We start from the raw sequence: 12,622 nt of genomic DNA, 5'->3' as shown, positions 1-12,622 counted from the left end.
GCACTACATTAGCCTTTTTCCAGTCATCCGGGACTTCCCCCATTCGCCACGAGTTTTCAAAGATAATGGCCAATGGCTCTGCAATCACAGCCGCCAATTCCTTCAGCACTCTCGGATGCAACTCGTCCAGCCCCATGGACTTGTGCACGTCCAGCTTTTCTAAATAGTCCCTAACCACCTCTATCTCCACAGAGGGCTGGCCATCTCTTCCCCATTTTGTGATGCCCAGCGCAGCAGTCTGGGAGCTGACCTTGTTAGTGAAAACAGAGGCAAAAAAAGCATTGAGTACATTAGCTTTTTCCACATCCTCTGTCACTAGGTTGCCTCCCTCATTCAGTAAGGGGCCCACACATTCCTTGGCAATTCACATTCTTCCCAACAAAACCAAATAAAAGGGACTTTCCCCACTAAAACTCCCACTCCCTTAAACAGAAGCCTTTACCAGGCCCTGCTCCAAAACCTGGGTAAAATTGCTATCCTGAAGGTCCCCAACCTCTGACGTTTAAGTAGTCAGTTGGCACAAGCAAATTTTAAAAATGTAAGACAATAAAACATGACTTGCAGATCAACTGTAACACAAATATGAATCAATGAAATCCAGGACCAGCTCCTCAACTGGTATAAATTAGGGTAGCGCCTCTGAAGGCAATTAGGAAAAAACTTTCCAACTCTCAGGGTAGTTAAGCTCTGGAATAGACTTCCAAGGGAGGCTGTGGAATCCCTGTCATTGGAGGTTTTTAAGAACATGTTGGGTAAACATCTGTCAGGGCTGGTCTAGATTTACTTGGCCCTGCTTCAGCACAATGGGCTGGATTAGATGACCTCTCGAGGTCCCTTCTAGCCTGACATTTCTGTGATTTACTGTTGTTTGTGTTACCGTGGTCCCCAGTCATGGATCTGGACCCCATTGTGCTCGGTGCTGCACAAATACAGGCCCAAAAGACAGCCCCTGGCCCCAGAGAGCAAAGGAGTGACTATTGTGTAACAAAAGGCTATTAAATAGAATCCGCTGAATAATTTAATTTAAGGCAATGTGAGTGCAACACTTGCAAAGTCACCACAGCTGTGTTGTGTTAAATGCGTCAGCCTTGCTGGATCTGCTTTAAAGGGCCATGTGTTCTGCATTGTGTTAATTCTTTCACATTGGTGCCTTTAGCAACACCCTCTGGCAGCTGCAAGATTGTTTTTTTGCTAGCTTTGCCATCCATTGTCTCCCCAGTGTAATTCTGTTGAAGAGAGCAGAGTTGAACTTGCTCATACTGGGGTTCAAGTTTGGCCCATAGATGGGTTTTCTGACAACCACTTAGAGCTCCTGCAAACATAATTAGGAACATAAGAACAGCCATACGGGTCAGACCAAGGTCCACCTAGCTCAGTATCCTGTCTTCTGACAGTGGCTAATGCCAGGTGCTTCAGAGGGAGTGAACGGAACAGGTCATCATCAAGTGATCCATCCCATCACCCTTTCCCAGCGTCTGGCAAAGTTTAACAGCTTTTCTTGCACCTGCAAATATAGAAAGATTTTAAAGAACTTTTAGCGCATATGCAGCACTTTGCAAACCTTACTAATCTTGCCAACCTCCTGTGAGGCAGGGAAATATTACCCCATTTTACAGATGGGGACTCTGAAGCAGAGATTAAGGCCAACGTTTAATAATATCCCAACTCCTCCTAAATCCTGTCATTACCCCTCTCTAGCAGTTATCAAACTTACAGTCTGAACCCAAGGCCCAGGCCTTACACTGGAAAAGAGGTGTCTTGAGCCCTTGCCTAGCAGTTCATCCTCAAGGAGCAATGGTCATTTTTATAATTGTGGTGTCAATTCTTGCTTTGTGTAGTTGGGCTGCCCCCTTGTTCCTCTCCATTACTTCTGTCTGCCCCAGATCCTGTGTTTTGGCTGCGCCCCAGTGGTGTCTGAAAATAGCCTGTTTTTACATCGCTTGCCACTGGGTTTCCAGGCCTCATTACTAAATGCAAAGTGGTCTGCAAAGGCTACTATGCATCTAGTTGGTATTTCTTGCTCAGCTCTGGGCACTTGTGAAAATCCCACCATATACTGACTGCTCAGGTAACTTGCAAACACTAACTTTGAAAAACGCTTCTGTTCCCAATTCCCATATTAACTCCTAGAATGGCACCGCTTTGGCTCTTTCCATCTGCCTGTGCTTTCAGAAAGGTTGGCTTTAATTTCCCCTCTGATTCCCAACCTACCCAGGGGGATGATGATACTTCCTTACCCCTCACAGGTGTTGTGAAGATCAAAGCTCTTTGCAAACAGTAACTGGAAGGACAAGTAACATTGAAATCGAAACACTCCACTGATTTTTGACAAAGGTCTTCTAGAAACCAGGAAGGTTTCTCTCAGAATCCTGCCTGGTTTCCTGCCAGGTTGCCAGCCAGGCAGACTGCCTTGGAACCAGGCATCCCAGGGCTTCCAGGGTCTGTGGCTTTGGGGCAGCCCACCAAGCAATATGCCCTGCAGCTGGGGACCCCCCTGGCTTCCAAGGTGTGGCACTGGGGCAGCCCCTTAAGCAGTCTGCCCCATGCGAGGGTTCTGTCCCCTTCCAAGGAGAACTTCAACATTTTGGGGTTTTGTTCCAAATTGGAATGAAACCAGATCTCCAGCTATCAAAATCCTCTGTGAAATGGAATATTTTCCTCTGCCCAGCTCTACTAGGTACAAATCCCTATCCTCTACACTCAGCCCTCTCCCTTCAAGGGAGCTGAGCAGCCGTGCTGGTGGGAAAGTATGAGGATCCACCGCATGTTAACTGTGGTGACAGTGAAGCTTATGGCCTTCCAGCAAACGAGTTCTCTTTTGAGCCCTGATCCTGCAGAGAACTCCATGTGAGCAGCTCCTGCATCTGCCCAGTGCAGCCGCAGGCATTTACCCATGCAGAGCTCATTGTGAGGTTGGGGCCTTGATGCATAACGGATTGCTTTTGCATTGGTGTATAACAAGAATTTTAAATCACGCTCTTCCTCCTTTTTTTTTTTTTTAAAGGAAGTATCGTGAGCGTGGGGGACCCCAAAAAGAAATACACACGGTTTGAGAAGATCGGGCAAGGGTTAGTATATGCTGCTTCCCCCCACTCACTATACACACAGCAGAAAACCCAAGCTGGGTTTGTTTGCTGGAAACAGTATCATAACATTTTCCTTCCTTCCCCCTCCCCTCATACTCTTGAGTCATAGTGACTGTGAGGTTTTGTGTGATTGTTTAATATTAAAATACATGTCATTAGATGACCGTGTTGCTAAATATATCTGTGTGCAGGGAAAGAACTGCTTATTTCTAGTGCGCATCTTCAAATTACAGATTTGCTTTCAGAATTAACCCTCTCTGCTCAGCGTTGGTTTTGTGTCCCCTCGCAATGGGGTGTAGGAGGAGGAGTATCAGATGTACTACCTCTTTCTTTACTGACTTTATTTTTTAAGATGGCTGTTGATCTATTGTACAAATGTTTTCTCCCTGTAGTGAGTATACAGATGGTTAACTTTTGTTCCATTTAAAACTATGCAGGCTTCTCTCTCTCTCTCTCTCTTTGGGCCATTAAAGACAATGGAAGATTTGCTACTGAATCCAGTGGGTGCAGGATCAAGTTTTTTGTCCCTCATTACAAATGCCATGACTGTCTTGCCTCGCTGATTCAGTCTACCCTTTAATCTCTGCCATGTTGCGGGAACCTTGGTGCTGTCATGTCAGTTTAGATGGGATCAAATCGAATGATGGGATCAAATGTTCCGAATTAGTGATTTTCCAGAACAAGGTTCAGTCCAAGACCCTAACCATGTCAAGAGATTGTTGTGTTCTATGTCACTTTTTAGCCATTGGGGTTTGCTCATAAATATTTCCGATTGCTATTTGCTCTTGGAAGTGTTGTGCGGAAACAGAGTTGAAATGAAATGTTCATTTAAGATAAAAATTTAATGGATTGGAAAATTCTTCTTTTATGTAAAGATATCCCTCTTGCTGCTTAGCACTAATCATGTGTTTTCTCTCCTCTTTGATTAGCGCTTCAGGCACAGTATATACTGCAATGGATGTAGCTACAGGACAGGAGGTGAGTGCTGCCAGATTACTTCTTCACTGGGCTTTGGAAGAGGCCCTACAAATTCTAATTGACACTACCAAATATAGAGCTTATTTCAAAGATTCATGACATGTAGCTTTTAATGAGAACGCTTGGTTTAATTTAATGAGAGGCCTGGGCTAGTGGTCTGAGCATAAGACTGGAAAAAACGAGGCGCTCCTAAATTCTACACCCTGCCTAACTTCACATTTGGAAGGATTTTTTTTTTCTTTTTGCAGCCATGAGGATGGGGGTGTGTGTGTAAAAATATACTAATTATATGTGATATTAACATACATGTTGTATATTCACCTGTATAGTTCAATTTCCCTGAGCTCTTCCATAGAGGGGCCCATCTACTCTATCCTCATTTAAGTCCCCCTTAAAGACCCACTTTCTATCCACTGCCTACAGGGAATCTAATTGACCTGCTCCGAAAATCTTTGTTTCTCTTTCTCAGTACAACCTCTGTCTACTTGCTTGTCTGCCCTAAGGCTGATAGATCACTGAGGCAGGTACGATCCCATTCTGAATGTCTAGAAAGCACCAGCACATCATGGGCAGTACCATAAACTAATGACGATGGTTTCACAGCACCTCAGAAAATAAGGTCCTATATATTACGTCTATTAGACAAATAAGAATTTTGCAATGATAGAATAATGTTCATTCTAATAATATTAAAGCTAGTGTTGAGATAAACAGGAAAGTTTGTAGTATTATTGGTACTTGAAATATAGGTCAATTTTGCAATTATACAAAGCCAACAATTAAATACCAGTAGTCTTGCAACTATCTGCTTTTTGCTGACACTATTAGGGACTGAAAAGGGGGGAGATGACAAAGCACTAATATAAGTTTGAGTTCGCATTTTTGAAAAGGGGAACCATGTTGACTGCTGCTTGTTTCTTGCAATTCCTTTGGAAAAGTAGTATGAAAGTTCATTGTCCCTGTATGTTGCCTCTTAGGATCCCTTTGCTGAGTTCCATACTGATACTCAAACTCATTATACACAACTGCGTAACCCATGGACTTAAATTACTTCCAGTAATTCCTGGTTCTCAACTTGGTGAGAGCATGATCAGGCCCTAGACTTTACATTCCTGAAATCCTTCCTTGTATTCAGTTAACCCATTCCTTGCTACACGGAGTTCAAGTCATTTTTGGACAGCGGTATCAATCTTTCCTATTATTCTGAAGTTCATTGACATTGAATGGCAGCACATTTAAAAGTAATAAAAGGAAATATTTTATTTATACAATGCATGTAACCTGTGCAACTGCTTGTCACAATATACAACAGGCTAAGAACTTAGTAGGATTATAAAAAGACTCTACAACTATATGGATAATGAACATCCAGAGTTACTAGTGTATGAATTAAAAATAAAAGATGAAACCAGAATTTTGGAAGGGATGGATGCTTCAGTGCATAAGCCACACACTGACTAATGGATTAGAAAGAAACTTTCCCAGGGGAGTGTGGGGGCAGGCTATCCCATAACTATATACTAGAGGCCTTCTTTGCTCTGAAGTGTCTGATACTGGTTACTGTCAGACAAAATAGAGGGGTGGGTTAGTTGGACCACTGTTCTGATCCAGTCTGGCAATTCCTGTGCTCCTAGGTTCTCACCACTTCTTCTTTAGATCCAAGATGGCTTCTCCTCTGGCTGTGTTCTATATTCCATGTGTCATAAAACTGTCTTGTTTATAAAAGGAATCTCTTTGACTGTTAGGCTGTTTGTTATCTAACTGATATATGGGTGGTTAAAATTCCCCTGATCTAGGGATTTCTTGTCTTCCAGCTCTGTGAGGTCTGGAGCAGATACCCTCTGTTTTTCATTCCTCCTGTCCTAAGGGAACAAATGTTACCACTGCATGTTTGGCTGTCAAACTGTTGACAAGCAGCACGTTCTCTCTATTCTCACCTGTGTCAGGGTTTCCTCTAGCATCTATCACCATAATATCTAAGTGCTGATTGTACCTATCATAGAATATCAGGGTTGGAAGGGACCTCAGGAGGTCACCTAGTCCAACCCCCTGCTCAAAGCAGGACCAATCCCCAACTAAATCATCCCAGCCAGGGCTTTGTCAAGCCTGACCTTAAAAACTTCTAAGGAAGGAGATTCCACCACCTCCCAAGGTAACGCATTCCAGTGTTTCACCACCCTCCTAGTGAAAAAGTTTTTCCTAATATCCAACCTAAATCTCCCCCACTGCAACTTGAGACTATTACTCCTTGTTCTGTCATCTGCTACCACTGAGAACAGTCTAGATCCATCCTCTTTGGAACCCCCTTTCAGGTAGTTGAAAGCAGCTATCAAATCCCCCCTCATTCTTCTCTTCCGTAGACTAAACATCCCCAGTTCCCTCAGCCTCTGCTCATAACTCATGTGTTCCAGTCCCCTAATAATTTTTGTTGCCCTTCGCTGGACTCTTTCCAATTTTTCCACATCCTTCTTGTAGTGTGGGGCCCAAAACTGTCTACACTGGCATTTTCCTTGCTGGCTCCCATCATTAGAAATGCTGCCTTTTCTGCAAATAGCTCTTCGCCATAAAGGCACAACTACATTCCCTTCACTTTATCTTTGCCTAAATCAGGGGTCTCAAACATGTGACCTGCAGGGTTATTTCCTGGGGCCATCAAGCTCCCCTCCCTCCTGCTCTCTCTCCCCTCAGCATGCTGCGTCCCTGCTCCTCTGCCTACCTCCAGGCGCTTCCTGCCACCAAACAGCTGTTTGGCGGCACTTAGCACTTTCCAGGAGGCAGGGGGAGGAGCAGGGAGCCACATGCTCAGGGAAGGAGGCAGAGAAGAGGCGGGGCATGGGCAGGGATTTGGGGAAGGGTTGGAATAGGGGCAGGGAGGGGGCGGAGTTGGGGCGGGGACTTTGGGGAAGGGGTTGGAATGGGGGCGGGGAAGGGGTGGGCCTCTTGAAAGGAGTGGAGTGGCGACGGGGCCAGAGGCAGCAGGGGCGGCGGGGGATGTCAGTGATGCTGCCCTCAGGCCAATGTATTAGTCCTCATGTGGCCCTCGTGGTGATTCAAGTTTGAGATCCCTGGTCTAAATATTGTACAAAAAACCAACAGGACGTTAATACAGTCAAACTGATTCTGCCAGCTTATTCACACTGAGCAGTCCCATTGATTTAACAGTTAAGTGACTATACTATGAGTAAGAGTGCCTGAATTGGCCTTTGTATACTGGTATTGTGACTATTTGGATATAATGGCGAAGAGCACATTGCATGAGACCTCTGTCCATTCTGTCTGTTTATACACACACACACAGATTTGTGTATGTGCAGTGATGCACTGCAGAAAGATACAGACCAAGAGACTATAATAAGAGTCCACCCCATCCCCCAAGTTTTGGCTAGAGATGGGCCTGAACCAGACTCTCAGATCTAAACACCACCAAACTTTGGATCTGAACACTGCTGCTCACCGTTGTAGCTCTAGTTATAACAGAGTGAAATTAGTACCTTGGAAAACTGCACTTAAGCTAAATGAATTTGTCCCACAAATTTCTTGGAGCCTGACTTGCATTTGAAAGAAGATGCTGATCCAAAATAAAGAGAGCTGGATTCCTTAAAGAATGAGCTTTTTAGAGAAATCAATCCATATTGTAGTAAGGAGCTATTTGTTATTTTGCCAAGAGCACTGCAAGGAGCAAGCCTGTCCAGCTATGACGCAGACTTCTAGTAGGAAAATACTTGCCTCTCTATATTTTTTTGCTTGCGACACTGAATGCTTCTGGAAGTGGACTGGATGAAAGTACTTGCCCTGTTACAAAACAGCTGAGTACCCTGAGATAATAAAGTGGTGTTAAACTTTATTTGAAAATTGGACTTAAGTAGCAGAGAGTAGCAACTGGCAGATTTTTAGGGATGTTAATATATGAATGCTTTACATATCTTTTTCTCTCCTACTCTTAGGTGGCAATCAAACAGATGAATTTGCAACAGCAGCCCAAGAAAGAACTTATAATTAATGAAATCCTTGTAATGAGGGAAAACAAAAACCCCAACATTGTCAACTACCTGGACAGGTATGTTCTGATTTAAAAGATGGGCTGTGTATAGCCACTGGCAGCCCTTTCACCTTCCTCGGTGATCTTGTTTGAATCCAACCCAGGGTGATGACAGTAACACTGTATAGTAACTATGTGCCATGAGTTTGGTGCTCTCAGTCCAGTTCTTAGTGGGCAGGTGTCTGCATCAAATAGCCTTCGCTGGCACTTGATTCACTGTAAAAATGCTGGCATGGAAGGCTTTAGTACTATACAGTCAGGATTCCAAGTTGTATCCCTCTCCTTTGCTGCATTTTAGACACTGAAAGCAATTTCCTTCTGGCCACCCAAGGAGAAATGGAAACTAAGCCATGATATGTACATTTTCTTTCCTCTTGTACTGGTGCTGACATTCAGCTTGCAGAGAAATAAGCCTGCCAGGATCCCAGGGAACACTCTCCTTTAGCAGTTTCTTAAGATGACTGTTCCTCTCTGAGTCAGGATATAATAGTTTAGCTGCTGAATAGAAAACATACCCAGGGCTGGGCACAATCTAGGTATGAATAATGGAGTGCAAGGAGCCTTTCTCCCCATCCTACGCACCCCTTCTCTGGGGCTGGATACAATCCAAGCCCTTTCTGTTCAGGGAGCCCCAGGGCTGAGCAGAGGTATTGCCCAAGGTGGCAGTAACCTCTCCAAAGGGAGCAGGGCTCTTCCCTTCACAGAGCTGGCCCTCCTAGGGTTGGGAGCACATGCTGTGCCCTTTGGAAGAGCACATCAGCTGCTGCTTTCCTGTTAGACCCCTGGAGGCACTGGCCTGCTTCAGACATGCCATCTCCTGGAGCTCCCACTGGACTGTTGTGCCCCAGCACCACCTCTTGTGCTTGTCCGCGGGTACTTTTGGTACTGATTTAGCTGTCTGTATTTCTAAGCCAATATTGTTAAATCCGTACAAAACTGTGTGTAGACAAGCCCTGGGGCACAACGTTCTGGCTGCGCTGTGCGTTCTGATACCACAGCCACAAAATCCACCTTTCCACACAGAAGTTAAGCTTTCACCTTTAAAAAAAAATAAAATGCTTCTAGTCCTCATGACCGTGAAAATCGCCATGTATATGTGCCCAGTGTATATATCAATGCGGCGATGTTTCCCCGAGTCCATAGACCAGTGGTCTTCAACCTTTCTACGCCCAAAATCACTTTTTGAATTTAAGGGCAACCCAGGATCTACCCCGCCACTTCCCTGAGGCCCCACCCTTTCCCTGAAGCCCCACCCCTCTCACTCCATCCCCCACTCTCTCTGTCGCTTGCTTTTCCGCACCCTCACTCACTTTCACCAGGCTTGGTCAGGGGCTTGGGGTTCAGCAGGGGGTGCAGGCTCTGGGCTGGGGCTGAGGGGTTCGCAGTGCGAGAGAGAGCTCTGGGTTGAGCCTGGGGTAGGGGGTGGGGTGCAGGGTGCAAGCTCTAGGAGGGAGTTTGGTTGCAGGAGGGGGCTCTGGGCTTTGCAGAGTGTTGGGGTGAAGGAGGGCTTATGGGGTGCTGGCTCTGGGAGGGGGCTCAGGGCTGGGGTTTGGGGTGCAGGCTCCCTCCAGGCAGCACTTACCTCTGGTGGCTCCCGGGTGTTGGCACAGCGGGGCTTAGGCAGGCTCCCTGCCTACCCCGGCCCCACTCAGGCACATCGGCACCTCCTCCCCATCACGAGCCTGGCCACTCCCCACCCTGACAGCCAGTAGTGCACCACGTGGCCACGCTGCTCCTGGAAGGGGACAACATGCCTCTGCAGCCCCTTGGGGGGGGGGGGAAACATGGCTCTGTGTGCTGCTCCTCTCTGCAGGCACCGCCCCCGCAGCTCCCATTGGCCACAGGTCCCCGTTTCCATCCAATTGGAGCTGCAGGGGTGGTGCCCGCAGAGAGGAGCAGCATGCAGAGACCCTTCCCCCCCCGCAGGTCCATGCTGGCTGCTTCTGGGAGTGGCTTGGGGCTGCTGTGGCCGGAGATCGTGATCGACTGTGAGAGTGTCCAGGATCGACCAGTCGATCGCAATCGACCGGTTGGTGACCACTGCTGTAGACAGTTTGAAACACATCTGTGAGAGCTGTGAACTGCCTCTTTCAGCCCAACAGTGTGTTCACACTGAAACCTAACAATGACGGCAGAAACATCAGCATTGTCAATTGTTTTATTGTTGACCATTTTAGAAGGAACATCCAGTTAAAAGGCTTTTACTCTAATCCCAAACTACCTTCCCAATTGCCAAAAACTTCACTTGTTTCCTTCCCAGCTTCCAGAACCTCTAACCTCCCCCAGTAACTATTAAGATGCAATTATGAGCTGTCAGAACAAACATTTGTGGCATGTCCAAAACTGTGGGGACTGCATACAGTGACTTGAATTTAGTATCAAATAATGTGGAGCACTGTGTATTGGTTGCATGAGCCATTTTCATACTTTATTAAAGTTCTCCATATTTAACTTCAATGGAACTGCCACAGAATTAAGGCCCGGGTTGCTGCAGAGCATTCAGGGCCCTGAATACAGCCCCTTGGCTCTGGGCCACACACTTAAATCTTGACTTACTCCAGCCCTTCAAAAACACTGTAGGTAAATAGCCATGAAGTTTTGTCTCTGGATCTCTCAGATTAGACTGTGTAACAGAATACGCATCTGCTCTGCACAGATATTAAAGTCCCCAAGATCTTTTCTTAAGGGGTCTGCCCTTTTTTACCGAAAAATGCTGCTCCTCACACTTTTGCATCAGTGAGCTGCAGTTCAGTGGAGCTCTATATACTGCAATCTTGTAAAGCATTTTAGTACCTTTAGGGATGACAGGTGCAGCTATATAAATGTAAATTGTTATGAATAAAACAAAGGGTGTGTTGAGATGGAGAAGTGACATTGCAAAGGCACTGGAGGGTTATATTACCTTCAGCTTTTTCCCAGTGTGTATCTGAGACAGACACCAGTCCGTTATTGATCAGTCTAGCTATTTTTCTGCCTACAGTAGGACCTCAGCGTTACAAACACTGTGGGAATGGAGGTTGTTCGTTCGTAACTCTGAAATGTTTGTGACTCTGAACAAAACGTTATGGTGGTTTTTTCAAAAGTTTACAATTGAACATTGACTTAATTCAGCCTTGGAAAGTTACTATGCAGAAGAAAAATGTTGCTTTTAACCATCTTAATTTAAATGAAACAAGCACAGAAATAGCTTCTTTACCTTGTCAATTTTTTTTTTAAACTTTCCCTTTATTTTTTTTAGTAGTTTGTTTAACACTGTACTATGCTATATTGGCTTTTTTCCCCCAGTCTCTGCTGCTGCCTGATTGAATACTTCCAGTTCCAAGTGAGGTGTGTGGTTGACCTGTCAGTTTGTAACTCTGGTGTTCCTAACTCTGAGGTTCTGCTGTATCTGCTTCTCTCAGCACATCACATACAATAATCCTCTAAATCACATACTAATTTTATTCAAGTAAGTCCTGAGAATCCTTCCCAACCACCGACACGTTCACCAGAACCTTCAGTCACACCACCCACCATACCCCGTTTATACAGTTCTCCCCATGATTCCAGGAAAACTTGGGAGAGGAGTGAGCCTTGTAGCACATCTGTATGGGATTCTGAATCCAGGTGAACCGAGGCAGGAGAAGGGGATCCAGACCCCTGCACCCTGCCACCAACCCTCTCACAATTAAAACAGAGCTGTTAATTCAAGCCCTGCAGAGGGCTGAACCTGTCCCACTATTGAATGGAGAACGTTCATAAATATTTGGCCATCAGTGACTTGTAATGTGACTTCTGGGAGTTAGTTCTTGACTGTTCTCTTTTTTGGTTTATATTTTAAATGTCTCTTCCCATCTGTGTAGAGTGTTGCAAAGAACACAAGATTAAATGCTGTGAATTTAACTTGGTTGATGGAGTGCAGTGTGACAACTTCCTTTGACAATAAGGTTGCTTAAAAGAGGCATTTATTATCTAATTAGAGAAGCTGTGCAACAGTACATGTATTGCACTTGCCTTCTCCGTTAAGAAAATCTGGGCTATAAGGTAATTACATGCCCTGTCGTATTATGTACTGGAGGCATTTAAACAAGCTGCAGCTTTTGTCATCGCCCTTCTTTCAAAAGACATCTTGAATAGAACTGATCATTCTACTGCTGTAGGCAATGTGCAAAGCAGCTCCCAAATAGTTCTGTAATACTTACAAGATGGGGGAATGCTATGTAGAGATTAGGTCTACTGCAGTACTTCAGTTTTACACCAGTGTGAACCTGGGGCTCTGCTGGTGAGTAAAAAGGGAATAATGTAGTGGTGAATCAGGCCTGTCCTTTCTTGGACACTGAATGCATTTCCGATTGGAACCCAAATTTGCTTTAGCAAATCTATTATTACGAAAGGCAGCATGGGGAAGGATACCCTTGCAATTAGGCGACTGGACTGGGGAGAGAGGGATCTAAGCCCCTTATGGATCTATAGGCTTCCAGCAGCTGTGTGAAAACCAGATCATAGGCCTTTCTAGTGCCCCAATTCCTCTGACTGTAAA

At 45.3% G+C, this 12,622-nt stretch overlaps 1 protein-coding gene across 10 annotated transcripts in view; it reads left to right on the top strand.

Annotated features, from left to right (window-relative positions):
* PAK1 (p21 (RAC1) activated kinase 1) overlaps positions 1 to 12,622 on the top strand; it is a 121,125-nt gene that overhangs the window by 83,268 nt on the left and 25,235 nt on the right. For all 10 annotated transcript variants that reach the window (XM_073335307.2, XM_073335342.2, XM_073335313.2 and 7 more), the window contains 3 exons: positions 3,005 to 3,068; positions 4,016 to 4,064; positions 8,009 to 8,121. In XM_073335307.2, coding sequence (XP_073191408.1) covers positions 3,005 to 3,068; positions 4,016 to 4,064; positions 8,009 to 8,121 — 226 coding nt within the window. The remainder of the gene's footprint in view (positions 1 to 3,004; positions 3,069 to 4,015; positions 4,065 to 8,008; positions 8,122 to 12,622) is intronic.

This window comes from Lepidochelys kempii, chromosome 1 (assembly GCF_965140285.1).
Source record: "Lepidochelys kempii isolate rLepKem1 chromosome 1, rLepKem1.hap1, whole genome shotgun sequence".
Lineage (NCBI taxonomy): Eukaryota > Metazoa > Chordata > Testudines > Cheloniidae > Lepidochelys > Lepidochelys kempii.
This window is presented reverse-complemented; position numbering and strand designations above follow the sequence as displayed.